Below are 21,065 nucleotides of genomic sequence, written 5' to 3' on the forward strand. Positions count from 1 at the left end.
TGAGCTGCTTTGTTTAGCTATGCCTGGAGATAAGAGCCTTGGCAGGCATCCTTGCTCTGGAGGCTGGGAAGGTGGCTCGAGACTCTGAGGCCTGGCCGCCTGGGGCCAGTTGGGTGGCCCTGGCACGAGACAAGTGCCATCAGACCCACTGTCATCTCAGTCAAGATACCAGAGTTCCATGTTAGCATGGTCTTATGGGCTCTAGGGCACAGTTCAACCAGGAACCCAGGAAATACTGGCCTTGTCCTCCTGTGAGTGTATGAGAGGAGAACACTGTGGTGTTGGTCCTGTCTTCCAAACACTATCAGCAACTGGACAGCCAGATCTCTGTAGCCTCTTGCCTCATCCCTGCCCCAAAGCTAGCATTTGAGAAATGTTGGGGTGAGGAAATGTGGGAAGAAGTTTTGCTGACCGCCATGCCGAGAGGAAAGAAGTTTCCTTGCCAGCACAGCTGGTGGGACTAGATTTTCTTTGTTAGAGACACAGAACATCTATCAGGACAGCTGGCCAATGGCACTACACCAAGCCACACCGACAATGGGAGGCCTTTCTCTTCCCTTATCAGAGGCCCCAAGTTCATCAGTTCTACTCTCAAGACACTTCTAAGCATCAAAGCTAGCAAACTATTTCCTAGAAGAAAACAAAAGCATGTATTTAATGGCAGAAAATAAAATCTCTGCCAGGACAGACAGGCTTAATACTTCCCAAAGTACAGAAGTTTGGCTAGTTCCCTGTGAACTGGCTATGACACAGAAAACCCATGTTTCTGCTCAGGTACTGTCTTGGGTAGAAATGAAACAGGGTGTGTGTGGTGGGGTACAAACCAGAATTGGGGGACAGGCTCTCTCCTCTCCCTGTTTCAAGCTTCAGACGCCAACACTGTGCGGAGAACTACTTCATTCATAAAGCTGCTCCTTACTGAGGGTCAGTTTGCCTCACTTGGCAAATTCATACTGAACACTAAGCTGTGCACAGCAATGTGAGTTCAAGATCGGCACAAAAGTGACGAAATCTTCTAAACCTCAGTTTACATCATCAATGTGTTTCCCCCAAAGCAAAGCATATGTAAATTTGCTTTTTTAAATTAAATCCTCGGCAGGGCATGGTAGCTCACGCCTATAATTCTACCACTCTGGGAGGCCGAGGCAGGTGGATTGCTTCAGCTCAGGAGTTCAAGACCAGCCTGAGCAAGAGCAAGACCCTATCTCTAAAAAGTAGCTGGACATTGAGGCAGGCACCTGTAGTCCCAGCTACTCAGGAGGCTAAGGCAAGAAGATCACTTGAGCCCAAGAGTTTGAAGTTGCTGTGAGCTAGGACACCACGGCACTGTAGCCTGGGCAACAAAGTGAGACTCTGTCTCAAAAAAAAAAAAAAAAAAATAGAAAGAAAAAAAGTGTTAAATAAGGACATTTTAGGCCAGGGGAGGTGGCTCACATCTGTAATTCTAGCATTCTGGGGGCCAATGCGGGTGGACTGCTTGAGCTCAGGAGTTTGAGACCAGCCTGAGCAAGAGTGAGGCCCCATCTTTACTAAAAATAGAAAAACTAGTTGGGCGTTGTGGTAAGCACCTATAGTCCCAGCTACGTAGTAGGTTGAGGCAAGAGGATCACTTGAGCCCAAGAGTTTGAGGTTACTGTGAGCTATGACACCATGGTACTCTAGCCTGGATAACAGAGTAAGACTCCATCTCAAAAAAAAAAAAGGATGTTTCTTAAATGCTTTGGGGGTGCTTTCACGCAAAAGAAATTAATAATTCATAACACCAAATTTTCTTGCCTTGTAAAATAATGTAGGTTATGTTAAGGTTAAGAAATACCACAGAGTGCTGTATGGCCACTGAGAAGGATGAAACTGGTCCACTTGGCCTCTGGGAAAGGGGTCCACATTTGGAGAGGTGGCAAGTTTCAGCAGAGAAGATAATTTGTTAGAATTTTTGTTTGTAAAGAAATAGCTCTGTGTGTATTTATACACACATAAAAAATATCTGGAAGGATATATATACACATATATATAGCATCTTGTTCATCTTGGTCACCCTCAAAGGCATAAAAATTGAGGCAGAGTCATAATGACCAACTCACTTTTCTTTTCTTTTTTTTTTTTTTTGGAGACAGTCTCACTATGTCACCCTTGGTAGAGTGCCATGGCGTCACAGCTCACAGCAACTTCTAACTCTTGGGTTTAAGCAATTCTCTTGCTTTAGCCTCCCAAGTAGCTGGGACTCCAGGCACCTGCCACAACTGCTGCAGTTGTCATCGTTGCTTAGCTGGCCTGGGCTGGGTTCGAACCCCCCAGCCTTGGCGTATGCAGCTGGCACCATAACCACTGTGCTATGGGTGCCAAGCTGACCAACTCACTTTTTAATTCTGTGTATTTCTACCCTAAAATGTTTATACCAAGTGTGTTCTACACTTGCAGGAAAACAATAAACTAATGTAAAAATAAGACAGTGTGGTATGGGGAAGGAAATGGCCTAGCAGTTAATAGATCTAGGGCGTCATCCTAGACTGACCATAAGTATCATGACCCTGAACGTGTTCCATTCTCTTGCTGAGACTCGATTGCTCACCTATTGGTGAAGCAGGTTGCACCAGGCCGTGGTGAGGTTTCTCCAGTGTAGAGGACTATCATGCTGCATGCGGCCTGCCCACTGGGAACCAAGCTTGCATCCTGGAGTCCTGCCTTCCTGTAAACTGGACCCTGATTAGGGAGGGGTCCAATTTAGGGAGGCACATTCATGTAACACATGCCAGTAATTCATTCCATTTTGTGTCATGGCCAAATAGTATTTCATTACATGGATATGCTACCTTTTATTTATTTATTTATTTATTTCTTCTTAGGGAGAAACCAGCCAGAGAATGCTCTCCCCCAGCCTACAGGAGACACTGATAAGGACATGTGTCTGGTATTTACACACAGTGCCTAAGAAAGGTTTCCCATATGACATTAGGTGTGGATGTGCCTGGCTGAATGTCAACCCTCCAGGACTCCTTACCTGCTCCCAGCTCAGGCCAAACATTTGCTAGGGCAACCACCCCCCTGAGTCATACCTCAATGGGCTGCCATTCGCCCAGGACAAACACGTGCCGCATGTTCACATCTGGATCTTTGTGGAAGATGTTGGGCTTGGCATGATGCTGGAAGTGGCGATGGTTCCACCAGTTGGCTGAAGCACCCTGTGGAGGGAGAGGGGTTGGAGTGAACAATGTGGTCCAACAGGGACCTTGACTTGCCTGCCACAGGCCCCATTCAGGACCAGTTCCTAGCACTACCAATGCTCGACAGTGCCTTGGACCCCACAAAAGTCAGAGTTCAGCCCTGCCACTATGGAGCCCAGAGCACTGGGCCAGCCCCAAATGGAATGAAGTCACTTCATCCCGCCACGCCTTAATTTTCCCAACATAAGGTGATGGTGGGTGAAGATGCTGGTGTGGGTGGTGGTCTCTGCCTTTCCATCAACATTAGGAATGAAGCTTTTCACACCCACCCATCCACCACACACCTCTGTGCGCCAGTGTTGTACAAGGTAAAGATGTGACCCAGCTAATTTCTCTCCTGGGTGTATACCCAAGGGAAACGAAAACACATCCACATGAAAATGTATATAAGAGTGTTCAGAGCAGCATTTTAAAAAATAACTAAAAAGTAGAAACAACCCAATGTCTGTGAACAGATGAACGGATAAATAAAAGGTAGCATATCCATGCAATGAAATATTATTTGGCCAGGCCACAAAATGGAATGAATTACTGGCATGTGTTACATGAATGACCTTTAAAACATGCTAAGTAAAAGAAACAAAAGATCTCATGTCACGTGATTCCATTGATAGGAAATGTCCAGAATCTGGAAATCTCTAGAGATGGAAAGAATACTGGGTAGACGGGGCTGAGGCTGAGGGCAGGGGAAGGAATGAGAGGGTTGGGCTATGATGGCTAAGAGATATAGGGTTTCTTTTAGGGGTAATGAAGATGCTCTAAAATTGATTGTGAAGGTAGATGCATAAATCCCTGAATATGCAAAAAGTCACTGATTTGTACACTTTAAGTGGACGAATTGTACATGAATTATATTTCAAGCTCTTTTTAGAAAATAAAACAGACGGGCAGCGCCTGTGGCTCAAAAGAGTAGGGCGCTGGCCCCATATGCCAGAGGTGGGGGTTCAAACCCAGCCCCGGCCAAAAACTGCAAAAGGAAAAAAAAATTTTTTTTTAATAAAAATAAGACCACACAAGTGGCCCCTGTTCTTGGAGAAATCAGATATGCTACTATGTTGAGTGGTGAATACTGAGATTCTTGTCACACCTGGAAGGGAAGGACTTAAACATTAACGTGAACCAGGAGGGGCTTTCCTAGCTCTAAGAAATAAAACCATGAATCCATGAGACGGGAAGCATAACATGGTGTTTAGTTTGAGGTCACCAACTTCTATCTCATTAGCTCAAGCTCCTGACACTCTGTGGAATCACAGCCTTCAACAAAGTCACCCAGTGACACATGGACAGCTTTTTTTGACCCTTAGCATCAGGACTACGCTGGTGAACTCTTGTCAGGTCAATGCTTTGGCTAAGAGTCTATCCATCTACAAAGGCCTATTTGCTAAATAAACATTTTACTTGGAAGATGCTTTTGGCAAAGACACAGTCTCTGGACACTGTGAGCCATGGGCAGGAACGGCAATGGACAGCCGTGGTCTTTGCAGTGATGCCAGGCCCCTGGAAGCAGGCAGGCCTCAAAACCCATCAAATAAAAAAACAAAAAAGTCAGAGAGTGAGAGCTTAGAGGCTGGAGGGATGGGATGACACATGGGCATTTGTAGCCAAAAGGCACCAAAGTCCTGGGAAGAACTAAATACATAAGTCTCTGGTACAAAGAAGTTGAGGGATGAGGCATGTTACAAGTGAGCACGATATCTAGAACGTAACGACCAAGAGACGCTTGTTGAATGAATAAATGGAGGAAAGAAAGATCAGCCGTGAGCAAAGTCAGGGAGACGGGGCAGTCCTGGCTCTCCCCAGACTTAGGATGAGAGCTAATGAAAACATTTTTTGTTCCTGCTATTCCTCTGCTATGATATTCTTCCACCCTTCTTTGCTAAGCAAAGCCCTCCTTATCTGTCAGAAGCCCTCCTCCAGGGCACCCCAAAGCCCTCCGTGCTGCACAACCATGATGTCCTCAGAACAGGTTGAACCAGCTGCGTTTGGCCCTGGGGGTGAAATGATGAACCAAGGGATAAAGCCCTCATCCCCAGAGAGCTCCTTGGGCAGCTCCATGGGCTCCATGTCACCATGCGGAGATGGGACCAAGAGGAAGATGTGTCCAGGAGCTAGAGAAGGCGGCCAGGCAGAGTGAGGGGTGCTTTTCTGACAGAAGGGAGGACCTAGGTGAAGGCCCCAGGAGGAAAAGGGGAAATGTGGAATGTTCCAGAAGCGAAAGGAACACTTCCCCACAGGACCTTGACTAGCAGCAGTGCTGGGTGGTGCCATCTCAGAGCCTGAGAAAAAAGGAGAAATGTGCACTCCTGGCTTTAATGGAGGCAGCTCATCCAAAAAATCATTTTCAAAATCTCCTTTTCAACGGATCTCATTTCCAAGGGAGGGACCTGCCACCTATGATGATTTCTGTCAACCAAGTGATGAGCTTAAACAATTTTTAATTACCTTAAACTGAAGTAAAAGTATAATAACTTCTCTTCTGGTATAAATAGAATATTTAAATCTAAGTTGTAACTCTGACTTCGCAATGTTTGGGGGAGAAACACCATCGGCCATGAAGAACACGACACAGTAACACACGGAGAGGGGTGCATGTTTCTCCATTTACCTCAGTTCAGCCCTGACCTTTATTTAAAAATTTGATCATTCTTAATTTTCAAAATTTTAATTTCGATTTTTAAAAAATATATTGCAATTATATAGAGAGCTTCAGTCCATGAATTTAGAGTTTTTAAAAAATATATGGCAATTACAAATAGAGCTTCAGTCTTCAATCCCTGCGCTGAGGAGTGGTAGAGGTCTGTGGCTCATTAGGAACTGGGCTGCACAGCAGTAAGTGAGCGGCAGGCAAGCCCCTGAAGCATCATCTGTATTTATAGCCGCTCCTCACTGCTCACATCACTGCCTGAGCTCCACCTACTACCAGATCAATAAGGGCATTAGATTCTCATAGAAGCAGGAACCATACTGTAAACCAGTGGTTCTCAACCTTCCTAATGCTGTGACCTTTTAATACAGTTCCTGTGGGTCACGACCTACAGGTTGAGAACCGCTGCTATAAACTGTACATGGGAGGGATCTAGATTGTGGGCTCCTTACGAAAACCTAAGGCCTGCTCATCTGAGGTGGAGCTGAGGCAGAGATGCTAACTGGGGAGTGGCTGCAAATACAGGTTATCATTAGCGGAGAGGTTTGACTGTACAGAGACCATAATAATCAATTGCTTGAAGAATCCTATCAAAACCCTATCAGTGAGTGGCAAGTGACAATTAAGCTGCATCTGCATTATAGTGAGTTGTATAATTATTACATTATATATTACCATGTAATAATAATAGAAATAAAGTGCACAATAAATGTAATCTGTTTGAATCATCCCTAAGCCATCTCCCCACCCGCTGGTCTGTGGAAAAACTGTCTTCCTTGAATCACTCTGAAACCATTCTCCCATCCGCTGGTCCATAGAAAAATTGTCTTCCTGGCCAGGTGTGGTGGCTCATGCTTATAATCCTAACACTCTGGGAGGCCAAGGCAGGTGGACTGCTTGAGCAAGAGTTCAAGACCAGCTTGAGCAAGAGTGAGACCTGTCTCTACTAAAAGTAGAAAAACTAGCTGGGCATTGTGGCAGGCACCTGTAGTCCCAGTTACTTGGGAGGCTGATGCAAGAGGATCGCTTGAGCCCAAGAGTTTGAGGTTGTTGTGAGCTATGGGCAAAGAGAGATTCTTTCTCCAAAAGAAAAATTGTCTTCCATGGAACCAGTTTCTGATGCCAAAAAGGTTGCGGACTGAGGATATAGAGGTCTCTGATTAAGGTTAAAACATACATAAAAACAGAAAATACTGCACTAAAACATTGTTTATCTTGATTACTGAGTTTGTATAGTGTCCCCTTAAATTGTGCATCCTGCGTGAGTGCCTTCCTCGCCCCTCAATCCCAGCCCTGCTGGCCTGCAGTGAGGCTGCAGGAAGGCTAGAGAATGCCGTCTCTAGTTGCAGCATCTAGATGGCACTGGCCCTTAAGTTTGCATTTTATCCTGAATGGAATGCTGAACAAGGAAAGGGTTTTAAGTTCAGAACTGTCTTTGCAAAAAGCCCCCTCTGGAGAAATGTCCACCAAATGTAACATGAGCTGAAGCAAATGGAAGGTTAGGGCATGGAGAACACCCATGAAATCCCACAGCAGTGACAGCAGTGCAAGTAAGAAGTGGGTCCTGAGGACCTCCCTGTACCCAACCCTTTATTCCCCAGCAAAGGGAACAGAGGCACAGATGAGACTAAAAGACTCACCCACTTTGGCTAGATTTCAGGTAAGCTGCACCCGAGTCACCATATGGTTATGCCACTGGCCTGGCTCTATGACCCAGCACCAAGAAGCAGCCAGAGAGGCTGCTGAGACATTCCTGGAGCCTGTGTCCCCAAGCCCAAGAACCCTGTTTGCCGTCATCCACATTCTTCCTGGGGGCCAGTCCTCTGTCCTGCCTCATCTTCCATCTGACACGAGAGCTGTGCTTTTAGGAGCTGAGGGTCACGGGGCAAGAAAGGGGCCCCAGCCCCTGCCCAGAATCTAGAAACAGGACACGGCTCTTTTTTGTTAAGTACGTGGGGATAACACGGGTCACGAATGAATTGTTACTCTCAACTGAGAAGGCTTTATCCAAAAGAAAAGAGCATAAAACAAAACAAAGCACTCTACTATGTGTAACCTCTCCCTTCACCCTTGAGATTCTGGAAAGAGACCAGATTCTCAGGCCACTTCAGGCTCAGGGCCAGGCCAACTGCTTGCTGTGGAGTTGGTGAACTGTAGCTAGCAAGCCAAGCGTATAAGCTTAACCCACGGTGGGGCGGGATGAAGTCTTTAGGGCCCAGCCTTTTTTGGGAATCAAGTTAGATTTTGCTGGGGAAGGGTTAGGGAAGGGCTAGGGAAAGGCTGGGGAAGGGGTTGCCTGATTCAGAGAGAAAATTATTGAGGGCTTATTTCTGAAACCCAGAAGATGACACCTACCAGGTCAGCCTAAGGCCACTGGCAACTCCAGCTCGTATTTTTATAAACTTGCCGAGCTTCTGTGGGTCTGCCTCATCATCTGGAAAGAGGGGACAGTAGAATTGCCTGACCTTCAATGCTTTAAATAGCTTTCGTCCTTTGGCTCAGCTGACCATCAAAAAGTTTGATGACACTTAAGGCCTTATGTGATGACATTTTCTACTTTTCATCCCCCACATAGTTCCAAAGAGCATTTGAGATGGCTTAAGACAAAGGACTGAGATATAATGGAAGTGTTAAAATATGGATAAAAGTGTCAATGACAAGAGGAGGGTTGGAAATGAGTATACCAAAAACACAGACTAAAGATAGTTGCTGTTTCAAATGTTGCTTTGCACTTCCTGGCACCTGAGGGACAAAAAGAGGAACGCAAGGTATTAGAGAGCTCACACCCCAGGGAAAGGAAGTACAACTCACCCAGAGATGCTGCTACTGTACTGGCCTCAAACTAAAAGGAATTTATTAGAACAGTCCTTAGCTAAAGAGCAACAAACAATAGAATGCCCTGAGCTGATAGATAAAAAGGGTGTGGGCCTATCTCTGTGATTAGTATGCCATGGTTTTGTGGGTCTGACCCTGTACAGAGACAGGGCCCAGGAAGTCAGAGGAATAGAGGCCTGCATGCCCCATAACACAGCCCATGCCACTAGAAGACACTGCTCATGGGCAGACCTGCCTTGTCATCTGGAGCCACAGAGCACCGACCAGAAAGGAGTCCTGGTCTCAGAGAACATGTGATCGCACTGCACCCACTGCTGACCAATAGGACAGAAGCCCAAGGCTGCTGACCTTGGGCTTTAAGTGGCCAATGACACTTTACCTTTAAGTGGCCAATGACAAACTTGTGGACAATGTGGTTCCACATGGACTTCTTGTAGACAGAAAGGTGGCCATAATCATGTTGCAGCCATCCGGCCTGGGCCTGAGGAGAGAGCGTCACACATGTGGTCACAGCATCGGGAGACAGGCACTGGGCCTCTATGAGCTGGGGCAGGTGAGGGTATGGGGTCTCAAGTGACACTTGAGGGGGTCATGCCTCACCTGAGAGGTAGCAAGGACAAAGGCTGTGAGCAGGGTGGGGATCCAGCCATTGCCAAAGTAGAAGATGGTGAACCAGGCGATGCTCTCCATGGCGATGATGTGCGCCAGGAGGAGGAGGAAGAACAGGTGGTTAGGCTTGAACAGATTCATGTCCTCGGCCGTCTTCCTCAGGGCCCGGAAGTCCTCAGTGATCTGAGACTGTACAGCAAGAGCACAGGGAAGGAGATTGGCCACACAGCCACTCTGGAGGAAGACAGACACCTAGAGCCAGCTTCTCAATGCCCACCGCACACCCCAGAGAAGCTGTGGTTAAGAGAAGGTTAACCCACAAGCCTCCACCCTGGCCACCACACATGACAGCGGCAGTCATTACCACGTGCCTGGCACATCCCTGGAGCCTGTGTATTTGTCCACGGCTAGTTAAGTGGCAGAGAAAGGATTTGAATGAAAATCTTTCATTTTACACAACCATGCTCAGAGCCACATTATTCACAATAGGCAAAAAGGGGAAATGACCCAATTTTCCCTTGATGGATGGATAAACAAAATGTGGTACACATACAATGGAATATCATTCAGCCTTCAAAAGGAAGGAAATTCTAACACATACTACGTTATGCAAAGTAAAGTAAGCCAGTCGCAAAAGGGCAAATGCTGCATGATCCCACTTATGTGAGCTCCCCAGCCGAGCCCAACTCACAGAGACAGGAAGATTCTGGTTGCCAGAATTTGTGCCTAATGGGGACAGTTTCCGTTTGGGATAACAAAATCTTTCAGGAGATAGATGGTTGGGAAGGTTGCACAACAATATGAAAGGATTATATTTAATGCCACTGAACTGTGCACTTAAATATAATTAAAATGGTAAAGTTTAAGTTATGTATATCTCTATTTTACCACACCTTAAACAAAGAAAGCTTGCGTTTTCCACCACCTGATACTGCCGCTTGTTCCAGGCACCAACTGGTGCAGGTTGGAGTTCCCACCCGGGAAAGCTACAGAAGGCAAAAGGGGGCCGGACGAGCCCCAGGCACATGGAGCCAGGGTGGCAGAGTCAGAGTCAAGGGAACGTGGTGGCTCTGGGAGCAGATGGCATCTCTGGGAGGATGAAGGACCCTGGAACTGCAGGCAGGCGGGGCCAGGCAGGCGGGGGAGGAAACTGGAGACGGGAGATCACAGGTACCCACTGGGACAGGGCTGAGGTGCTTTCAAGGGTAGTTTTCATGGCACGTGGTAGAGGAAGCTGATTTGGAGGCCTGGGTGCTAGGCAGTGCAGAGCGTACAGAGCAGGAAAGGACGCAGCAGAGGGAGGCCTGGGAGCCCTGTTCGAAGCAGGCAGGAGGAGATAAGCGCAGGGCAGTACAGGCAGGGGGAAGGCAAGGAGGGAAAGGTGAGAAGAGGGCAGAGGAATGACAGGGAGTAGAGATGGGCCACTGGAGGACACGCTGGCACCTGTACCTTGTGGGAAAGGCAGATGCAGTGGTGAGCCAGCCAGGAGTCTAGCTGGGAAACACCCGCACCCAGCCTGGCTCTGCTGTGGCCAAGGTCTGGCTTCCCCGGGGAAATGTAATGTCCTGGACAGCAGGGAGAGGTGGGAAGCTCAGAAAGAGCCATCGCCATGGGGCAAGCTGGAGCCACAGGGGTCCGAGAGCAGAATAAGTAAATGAACCAGCCTCCTCGCTGGCACCCAGGCCTACACAGGGGACAGAGGGCCTGGTGCAGACACGCACACCCTGCCCAGAATAAGCCTGGGCCAGACAGGTTCAGGGAAGGAACGGGGCTGAGGACCAGGGTAGGACCAGGCTTTGGGGGAGGCTGGGATGGAGGGGACAGTGGAGACCAGTGAAGCACACAGTACACTGCCCTGTCGCTTACATGGGGTCTGGTACTCGTACCACTTTACTGCAGAACCAAGCAGCGCTATGAGACCTCAGGTGCCGTGATTTTACACATTTCTCTCCTTGAAGCCCAGCACCCAGCAGGGTATCTGACCCATAACAGAGATAAACAAATGATGATGGTCATTCCTTCTCAAACAAGTGCTCCCAGACCATGCACCATGAAGTGGCCACACTTGTCATTATCTGATAGTCTTTGTTTGTTTGTTTTTTCTGACAGTCTTTTGTTTAGTGTCTCTGCACTGTCTTTCTCCTACATTGTCATGTACAGGACCAACATCTGGTACCTTTCTGGAAAAGGCAGGAGGAGGAGGAAAATAAATCCAGCCAAGAGAAAGGGGATGTCACTGTCGCCAAGCCCCAGCTGCCAGTAGAGGCTCTGAGGACCTCCATGACCACAGGAATCAGCAGTAGTTCCTGCTAGACAACTGCCCCAGCTCTGGCCACTCTGGTCTGCACACCCCAGCCTTGTCCCCACCCCACCCAGGTTGCAGGCCCGACTCACGTTCTTGCCACGGTCCTGGCTGGGCTCCTCTGGGGCCAGCTCACCAATCAGCAGGGGCTTCAAGAACTTGCGCACAAAATTGAGGTCAGGGTGGAAGGCTCGGAAGGCATCCTGGGGGTGGGGGGAGAAGGAGGTGAGGCTGAGACCAGAAATTCTCCAGCCTCAGGGACAACGCTCAAAGGCAGCAGCTCTGTGTCTGCACTGAGACACCAAACAGGCCTCCCATGATCTGGCTCCCATTGTTCTCTCCAGCCTCACTGTCAGGACAGAGCCTTCTGTGCCCAACTCCAACAGCAGGAGTCACCCTGGCATCTGTGCTGATATGAGGTATGCTGAACTGGCCAAAGATTTGTGGATAGATTAGCAGGCTGCCTTTGGGCAAGCCAGGACAAGGTGCAACTTCAGGCAGGTGCATTGGGTGGGCACAGGGCTCAGGGAGGACCTGAGCCTCATTTGTTCCCAAGCTGGGTGCCTTGTACAATGTGAACTGCACACGTACCACCTCTTGTCAGTTCCTCACCCACATGTCCATGGTTATCAATGAAAAGTCCAATTTCATTGGAAATGTGCTTGGGAGATCATGTAAACAAAAAATAAACACAGAATTATGTAAAGAACATTCTTCAAAAGCCCAGGAGGATCTAAACTACTAGTGTATATGTGTTAAGGTAGTGGTCTTGCTTTATTTTCATGAGTTTCCAAACTCTAACATTGCTTTCATGTTACACATTTTAATCTTTCCCAATTATGAAGGTAAAAAATGTGCTTAGATCATGTCAAGAAATTACTATGAATTTTCTTAAACAGACAGAGGAATGGTGATTATATTAGAGCCATGCATTAAAGCATCTCTCCCTTCTTAGGAGCTAATCCTAAAGAATTTGGGAATATAATAATACAACTTATTTATTATACAACAATTTAGGTCACATAATAATACAATTTATTTTCAAAAGAAAAGTGTATGTGTATAAAGAGGAGGAAAGCAAGTGTGGCAAAATGTTAAGATCAGCACACGCACATCTTGGTTAAGGATATATAGGTGTCCACTCTTTTTTTCCCTGGACAGGCAAAGGAAAAATCACTTATTCTGTTAACATTTCTTTATGGAAATTTTTAAATTCCAATTTTAAAACTGGAAAAATTTAAAATAAAAATAAAAATGATGGTGAGAGGAAAAGTGCTGACAAAGCATCACCATCTCTTCACCCCTGTACATGATCTTCCACGGGTATCTGACAGTCGAGTCGCTACTGTGTCCTTACCGAATCCTTTCGCCTGATCTTTGTTCTATTTGTGTCTAGAACAAACTTACGAAGAAACATTTTGTATAGAAAACTGGGCCTGTGGTTTTCTTTAAAAAATGGCTTTGCCCCCCACCCCACCCCCACACACACGGCTGAGCAGAAACAGGATGGTAGTGGGGGATTGGATCAAGCAGATTTTCAGAGGAAAGAAATGAGCTGTTTGCTCCAGGGCCCTGGGCTCCAGCTCCTCGGGGCCCCTGCAAGAGCACCTTTTCTCTGAAAAATGTGCTGGTCCCCACCCCAGGCTTGGTCACCTCTACAAAATGAGCAAGACCCTGGGAAAGGCGCAGCAGAAGCTGCCACGGTCAGGGCCCAAGGCTGGGCCTACAAAAGCCCCTTCATTGGTCCTTCTTGCCTCAGACAGGAAACAGACAGGAAGTCATTGGAAGACGGTTTCCTGAGGCATAGCTACAGAGGCTGGTAACTAAATGGTAGCTCTCCATACTTCATCAAAAGGCCAAATTCAATGGCTTGCCAGTGCATTAGTCTCAGCTTTTACTGCTCCCCGTTCCTCTTGGGCCAGGGAACCTGGGAGAGCAAATAGACATCAGAGCTTTGCCTTGACCTTGGCTGTTGCAAGGCCATTTCTAGGGGGCTCTTGGGCAGCTCACCTCCCCAAGGCCAGGGGAAGGGAAAGGCCACATGCCAGGCATGGAGCCAAGAGCTCTGTTTATGTTACCTCCCTCAAGCTCCAAAGCCCTAATTTATAGGCGAAGACTCTGGAGCATAGGAAGTGAGGTCCTGGGCTCCAAGTGGCTGAGCCAGGATCAAATCCAGGCACACCTGCCTCCAGGACTCCTCTTTCCCACATGCCTCCTGCATTTTAGAAAACTGAGCACAGTTGTATTGGCTTATTACCTGTGGTTGATCTAGAGGCCTTCCCAGCAGGCCTGGTGTGAATGGCCCTGGACACACCAAGCTCTTCCCTGCACCAGGACAGTTCCCTCTGGGACTGAGTCTCAACGTCACCTCCGAGAGGGCTTTTCCCTAACTCTAGGCTTTCTCTGGGACACTGCCATGTTATCCTCTTCATAGGAGTCAGGGTCACAGACTGTGGACATACTCACTTCTCTATGGCCCTCCTCCCCTGACACACGAGCCCACAAGAGAAGGACCATGCCTGTCTTCTTGCTGCAGTAACCCTGATGCCTGCAGTGGGGCCCAACACCAGGGTTCATGAGGCTCTGCTCATGAATGAAGCCAAGACTTTATGGTTCTGCTCACTCTCATCCCAGGAGACTTTTTCACTCTGCAGTCGCATGCAGACACTCATCCTCTCCCAGTTTACACAACTGGTCTTGTGCCTCTGGAACACTGGAATCCTCCCTCTCCTCCAGCACACACACATCAGCAGCCAGGACAGCTGCCATCTGCTGAGATACAGAGGCTGGCATATGTAAGCCACTCATCTTTACTAAGCTCGTGAGGCGAGTCCTATCTTAGAAATGAGAAAAGAGGCGTAGGCTGGTGAAGCCACTCGCCCAGTCACACTGCAGGAATCAGCTGAGCACAGTTTGAGTCGGATGTACCTTCCTGGAGCGTTTCTCACCGTTAACACAAAGGCCTCAATCAGAATGAGCTTCCTCTTCCCCAAGAGCTGATAGTTTTTTGCATATCTCCTTTCAAACTGCCATGACTGTGTCTCACTCACGTGCAGAAGGTTCCCAGTTGCTGTTTGGTCACAGGAATGTCTGGCTGGTGCAAGGTAAGCCACGGTGTGAGGGCAAGACAGGGCCAATACAAACGTTGATTTTGGAACAAGAATTGGAACTGGGCTCTATCCTTGTCTGACAGGGAGAGGAGCCAAAGACTTTCCAGGAAAGGGGCTGGGCCACAGGGAAGAGAAAGGAGCAGCACACAGGTGGACAGAGCAGGCAGGGCTGGTGCGTGTGTCAGGAAAGTCAGAACACCCAGATGCCTGAGTGTATCTTGTACTCCCCAGCCCTGCCATCGCCCGGCCTCAAAGCCAGCCAACTTTTCCACGGGACATGCCCTGCCTCACGCCAGGTGGAACTCACAGCCCTTTCCCCCACACTGAGCACCTAGTGCCACAACTTGTTTCTGGCTTTGCCCATCTCCTCTCAGAGCGAGGCTGTTATCTAATCAAGTGTTGCACATTGATGCACTTGACTCAGGCCTCTGGGAAGTGCAGGGAGAGCTGACTCAGGGTAGACAGTGCTGTAGGCAGCAGCCCTGGGGCCAGGTACGCCAACAGGACAAGTGATCCAAGAGGAAGGAGGAACAGAGGACTCCCTGTTCTTGGGTGAAAGTTAAGAAGAGCCAGACAGGGATGCTGACTTTCTTCCTACAGCAGGGAGACGCAGGGAGGGCAGGAAACCCCTGTGCTGTGTCCCCTCCAAAGAGAGAAGCAATGGAGGCTGGCAGGGCACTGCTCTGTAGCCAGAGCCATATGGCAACAGCCTAACACAGGGTACATGCATTCCCCAGGGGTGGATGGTCAGGGCTGCACAGGAGAGAGGCCCCTGCAAAAGGGGAACTGGACCTGAAGGAATTGTCACCACTTTCATCTCAGAACCAATTCCCAGGGATGCTGGCTAGATATGGAGCCTGCCACCAAGGGGGCAACCAACAGGAGGCAGAGGGCGCCCACCCAGATCTAAGCTGGGGAGGGCGAGCTGCCCTCCAGGTCTAGGAATACATAAAGCTGGGACTCCAGGTCCTCTACTTCTCAATACCGTGACCCCCTGCCCTATCGAAAGGAGGGTAGAGTTTCACTTACAATCTCCCATTCTCTCACACCAGCATAGGAGCAACTTGAGAGATGGAACAAATCTCTAGCCTCTTCTTGACTGCCCTTGATTCTAAGAGGCAATGGATGCAGACAGGGCAAGAAAAGGTGCTGAGAGAAGGGGAAGAGGGCTACTGCCTAAAGGTAGAGGATCTACACTCAAGCCCCAGCTTGAGAGAGAAAAAGGAAGGAATCAAATCCCGTAGATTCGGGTCACTGTCTGTGAATTATTCATCTCTTGTGCCTGGGGCCCAGCTCACAGCCATGGAGACACTCAATGAATGTTTGATGAATCGATGCTGAAGATGAACAGTTCCAAAGTAGTAAGCAAAGCTCCACAGTGGTGGGTCTGCCAAGAAAAGAACAAACACACTCCCGGGGCAAAGATAAGAGAAGCACCAGAGGACCAGAAGTAAGAGATCAGAGTGGAAACAGGAAGGGAAGGAAGCAGTGGATGAAGATATGCTGGGAGGACGTGGTAGCAGCAGACCCTGAGTTTAGGTCCCAGCACTCCTGCTTGAGAAAGTTCTCTGCATCTCGGGCTGATCCAGGGATGAAATGAAATAATGTGTATGAGTGAGTATGTGAGCTGCAAAAGTTAGCACTTTTATTATTCTAGGCAAGGCCAAGGCTTAACTTGTCTGGAAGGACCAAATGACAGTTGACTCAGCCTTCTGTGAAAGAGGTGGGTCCTGATTACTTAGGTCTTTTGTTCAGAAAAAGGAAAATGCCCTAAAAAGCCACCCCGCCCCTGACTGTCCCAAGAATGGCTTCCTTGACTTCTGGCCTCTTATCACAGCTCCATATGACCCCACTGTGATGAGCTCAGAACATTGCATGAAAGTGCTCCAAGGGACCCAACCTCTGCTGATCAGTCCCTCCTCAAACATTGCCTGTCCATAAATTGCCACTCCCCAAGCTCTGAGGAATATGTCTATATCCCAAGGAGCAAAGCCACTTGGTCAATAGCCCAGGCAAGGGTCTCTGGATAGCCTGTTCCTACCTTTCTCTTTAGGTCCCCTTCCCACATCCCCTATGCTGCTCAAGGCCTTTTTCCCGCTAGGTCCCAAATAGTTTAAAAGAAAATGTCAAGGAGAACTCATTTGCTCACTCAACCATCACACATGTCACTATGGAAGTTTTGAGACAGACTGTGTTATGGTCCATTAGTTCACTTCCAAGGAACACAGTGAACAGAGTCCTTTCTGATTTACTCATGCAAGTTTCAACTTGCTCAGCTTTCAGTGTTTGATGGGAGAGAGCTTCATTTGTTTCTGTCCATGCGGATTTTACCTTTCTTGATTTTTGTGTATCTTAAAGCTATCATAATGCCCTGTGTATTCAACAACAACCCAGATCAGTGTCATTTATGCCCCCAAAGTTTTAGCTTTGGGGAACAGGGATCGTTTTTAATGTCTTGCTACACCAAATAAAAAGAGCATAGATGTAAATTTTTTTCTTCCAAATTCCTCTTTGCATTCTTTCCATTCCAGCTGTTTCATAATTCTTGTTCTCTTTTGTTAATACTCCATTTCATTTATGTAGTGCTTACTTACAGTTTATTGCCACAAATAAGTGTCACTGACATAGGCACATGTGTATCTTATAGACAAGGAGGCCTAATCCAGGGACAACAACAAACAGATAAGCCCAGTGGTCACATCTTCCTTCAATTCCAGGGCTGTGTGCAGCCCATGCTGGCCTCCTACCCTTGCTTTCTTATAAGGAGGCAACTAACATCCAAGTTGCTGGATTTACAGTCCATGAAAGTTATATAGAAAGTGTTGGGGCAGGATCTGAAATGAAGAGAGGGTTATATTTTTATGAGACAAACTTACAAGACAGAGAAGGGGGCAGGGAAGAGTAGGGCATCCTCTTCCTCCGACAGAACAGATCTGAGCACTGGTTTTTGGAAGACATTCATTGTTAAAGTCAAGTAAGCTCTAAACTTAACATCCAGAACAAGGCTGAAATCAATTTCTTATCACAATTAAACTATAAAGTTCGAGGTAGTTGCCAGAACTTATATTTATTAAACGACATGGAATAATCAGACCAAATCCGTCATTTGACTTTTCCTTCTGGGAAACTTAAGGAGGGCCCAGGCAGGCTATCAAAAGTTCAGCAAAATACTGGAAAGATCCTATCCAAGATCCTGAAGTTCTTTTACTTGGGAATTACCTTTACTCAACCTCCTCATGGGGATGTGGAAAGGTCCAAGTGAGACAGTACACTGAAGGTACAAGAAAAGCTCACACCCACCTAAGTTCTATTAGCAAAACCAACTCTCCAGGCTTATGCAGCATCATAACCAGGTTCCAGAGGTTAAGGTGGAAAGCTGTAGGCCACATCCACACGGCTGGCACTCTCAAAGCCACCCATCCATTGAACTGCCTGGCTGCCTGGTCTGGCCTGCCTATGCCCAGAGGTGGGAAGGGCAAGAGAGTGACCTACACAGGTTGGGCAGCAAAACCCACAGACAGGTCAGCACCCTCCACCTCTAGATGGAAGGATTTAGCCAACTTATCCCTACTCTGAGCTTCTCCCCATCGATTTGCCTTCCCCAAGTCCTCTGTGTCCGCCAGACCTTGTTTCTCTACTTCCAGCTCACTACCATCAAGAACAGCATTTCCTTCCCTCCTTGTCTGTCCTTTCTCCCTCTTGCCCTTTTGAGTCCATAATCGCTGAGCCACACACGGTGCCGATGGGCAGCTCTGGCTCAGTCTGGAGAGGCCCACTACCTTTAGGAGTACAAGATGAGGGAAGGGCTTTCCTGGCAGGATTAAAAAACGAGCGCCCTTGAGTTGAACTTCCGAGAGTAACCCCGGTGCAGACAGACCTGTTGCGAAGCCAGCCTAGTACTAATAAATCTACCCTACTGAAGGTTCCCTCTCAATCTGGGGCTTTGCAAACTCCAGCCCCTTCTCTTTCCACTAATTCCCCAAACCGGTCCCTGAGGGAAAATAGACCTTTGGGGTGGGTCTGGATAATCCTTGCGAGCGTGGGAACCCGAGCTACTACGCTGAGGCAGCCATTGCGGACCTTCTTAGACAAGAGTCCAAGCAGGAGCTAGCCCGGGCTGGGGACCAGCTTTCCTTCTCTGCCCCCTAGTCTGTCCGGAGAGCGCGGGACGTGCTCCAAGCCCCACACCTGGCTGCCTGCTTGGCCGCTCCTTTCCGCGGCACCCAGGCGCGGCCATCTTCCACCTTGGGGCGCCAAAGCCCTAGACCCCGAGCGCCCCCCTTTGGGGAGTCCCTGGCTCTGAGAGAACCCGGAGGAACGAACGGACGCGTGGGTTCCAGGGTGCGCTGCAGACCCTGCACGGCTCTACATCGCTGGGATCTCCACCGCCGCGCTGTGCCCCCACCCCACATCCAAAATTCGATCCCACCCCAAGACGGCCCAGAGGAGGATTCGGGGCGGGAGCACGAACGCTAGAGATACACTCTCCTTCCCTCCGGACATCCTGGACGTCCCAGGCTCCGTTCAGCGCCGGAGATCTACTAGGCGCCTAGAGACCCAGGGCTCCAGATTCCGCCTGCAACAGAGAAGGGTGGCCGGGGAGCTCCCAGGCCCTTACCGTAGCATCTTCTCCCGCGTAGTGCCCGATGACCCGGTGGCCCCCCGGGTGCCGGCTGGACCATGTGGTGATGTTGTAAACCTTACGGTCGATGACGAGCCATTTGTCGGTGCGCAGGTTGTGTTTCTGAATCTCCTCCCAGCTGAAGGTGGGCATCGGTGCCTCGCGCTCGGTGGCCCCCTCGCCCTGGTTCCCCCCCTTCCCCATGCTGCCCGCCGACCGGGATGCCCTGTGCACCACGGCCGCCCCGCGCTGCTGCTCGCTGCAGACGGCCCCCTCCCGGCCGGTGTGTGGCGCCCGGGCCCCCTTCGCTTTCGGCTTTTGTCTTCTGCTACTCCTCCTCCCACCGCGCCCCCGCCCCCAGCCTCCGCGCCCGCGCTCGGGAGTATCCCCAGCTTCCCGGCGGAGTGGCCCTGGCTCCCCGTGCCCTCAAACGGCTCCGTTCGTCCGCCCCTCCCTTAGCCCTCCCGCTGTGGACTTTTGCCTCCAGTAGAAACTCCCGGGTAGCTCAGGGCCTCGAGGCCTCCTCCGCCCGCCCCTCCAGCTCCCCCCACCCCCCACCCCCGCCCCGGGTTCCGCATCCTCCCGCGTTCTCCGCCGGCCGCGTTTCCACAGTGATCAGCAGAGCGCCTGCACCAATCGGGTCGCGTCGCCCCGCCTGCCATTGGCCCAGGAGGATCTTTCGAAGGCCAGCGGGCTGGAGCAGCGGGTCCCCGGCTCCCCCGCCCGCCGGCGTGGAGTCGAGCCCTGCAGCTAGGCAGGCTACGTGTCCGACCTCCTCCCTCCCCCCGGCTCCAGCCGCGGGCGCGGGAGGAGATCCCAGGGGAGATATGGGCGGGCGCGCGGGCGGCGACCGGGCTCGCGCGTTCCGGGGCGAGTGGGCGCATGCCGGGCGCTCTGGGCTTTGCACTTGATGTCCCCACAAAGAGGACTCGGCCGCCCGGGGCTGGCAAAAGCCTCGGTCCTGAAGACTCAACTGCGGGACTGCCTGACTAGGTGAAGCCTTTAGCCGGCCTGCTTGAATCGGCACTGCAGTCTCCCACATTGTCCGGCGCCATCCTCATTGTCTGCCGCCCTCCTGCAGCCTCCCAGGAGAAGATGAGCCGGCCTTGGGCTAGTCCAGGCCTTTGAACCCCCTGATCAGACAATCTTAGAATTGCAGGAGCTCGGCTCTGCTTCCTTGTGCTAGGCGCCACCGTGGGGGGCTGGTCGGGTGGACGCAGTTCTTGCGCTGGACTTAGGAAGCTCAGTCCAGTTGAGAGACATGGAGGAGCAGACATGACCACACAGGATTAATGGGCGGTGGTAGTAAGACTTGAGTATCAAAGGGATGGGAGAGGTTTGTGTTTTCTAGGTGTGAGGACAGAGTGGGCTTCCCCAGATCACAGCCCGATGGGGCTGCTTAGTGCCCAGAGCCTGACTAGCCCCAGAAGGCTGGCTAGGGACATGTGGGAAGTTAAGGATGAACAGAGGTGTGGGGGTGTGCGTTGCAGGTCCCCAAATGCCAACACACCTTACTCATTAGACTCTCACCACTGTAAGATAAACCCGAAAGGTAAACAAGACCCATACTTGTTTTTTGGTTTGTTCTTGTTGTTTTGAGATGGAGTCTCATTCTGTTACCCTAGGCTACAGTGCTGTGGCCTCAGCCTACCTCACAGCAACCTCAGACTCCTGGGTTCAAGCCATCCTCCTGCCTCAGCCTCTGCCTCTGGAGTAGGTGGGA

At 49.7% G+C, this 21,065-nt stretch overlaps 1 protein-coding gene across 1 annotated transcript in view; it reads right to left on the reverse strand.

Moving 5' to 3' along the window:
• The window catches only part of FADS2 (fatty acid desaturase 2), a 32,619-nt gene extending 12,716 nt beyond the window's left edge, over window positions 1–19,903 (reverse strand). The window contains exons 1-5 of the mRNA XM_053562067.1: window positions 19,340–19,903; window positions 11,704–11,814; window positions 9,301–9,498; window positions 9,080–9,181; window positions 3,054–3,179 (exon numbers count right to left, since the gene is read on the reverse strand). Of these exons, the coding sequence (XP_053418042.1) occupies window positions 3,054–3,179; window positions 9,080–9,181; window positions 9,301–9,498; window positions 11,704–11,814; window positions 19,340–19,546 (744 nt within the window). The 5' untranslated portion in view covers window positions 19,547–19,903. The remainder of the gene's footprint in view (window positions 1–3,053; window positions 3,180–9,079; window positions 9,182–9,300; window positions 9,499–11,703; window positions 11,815–19,339) is intronic.
• Window positions 19,904–21,065: the final 1,162 nt, after the last annotated feature.

Source organism: Nycticebus coucang, chromosome 14 (genome assembly GCF_027406575.1).
Source record: "Nycticebus coucang isolate mNycCou1 chromosome 14, mNycCou1.pri, whole genome shotgun sequence".
Classification (NCBI taxonomy): Eukaryota; Metazoa; Chordata; class Mammalia; order Primates; family Lorisidae; genus Nycticebus; species Nycticebus coucang.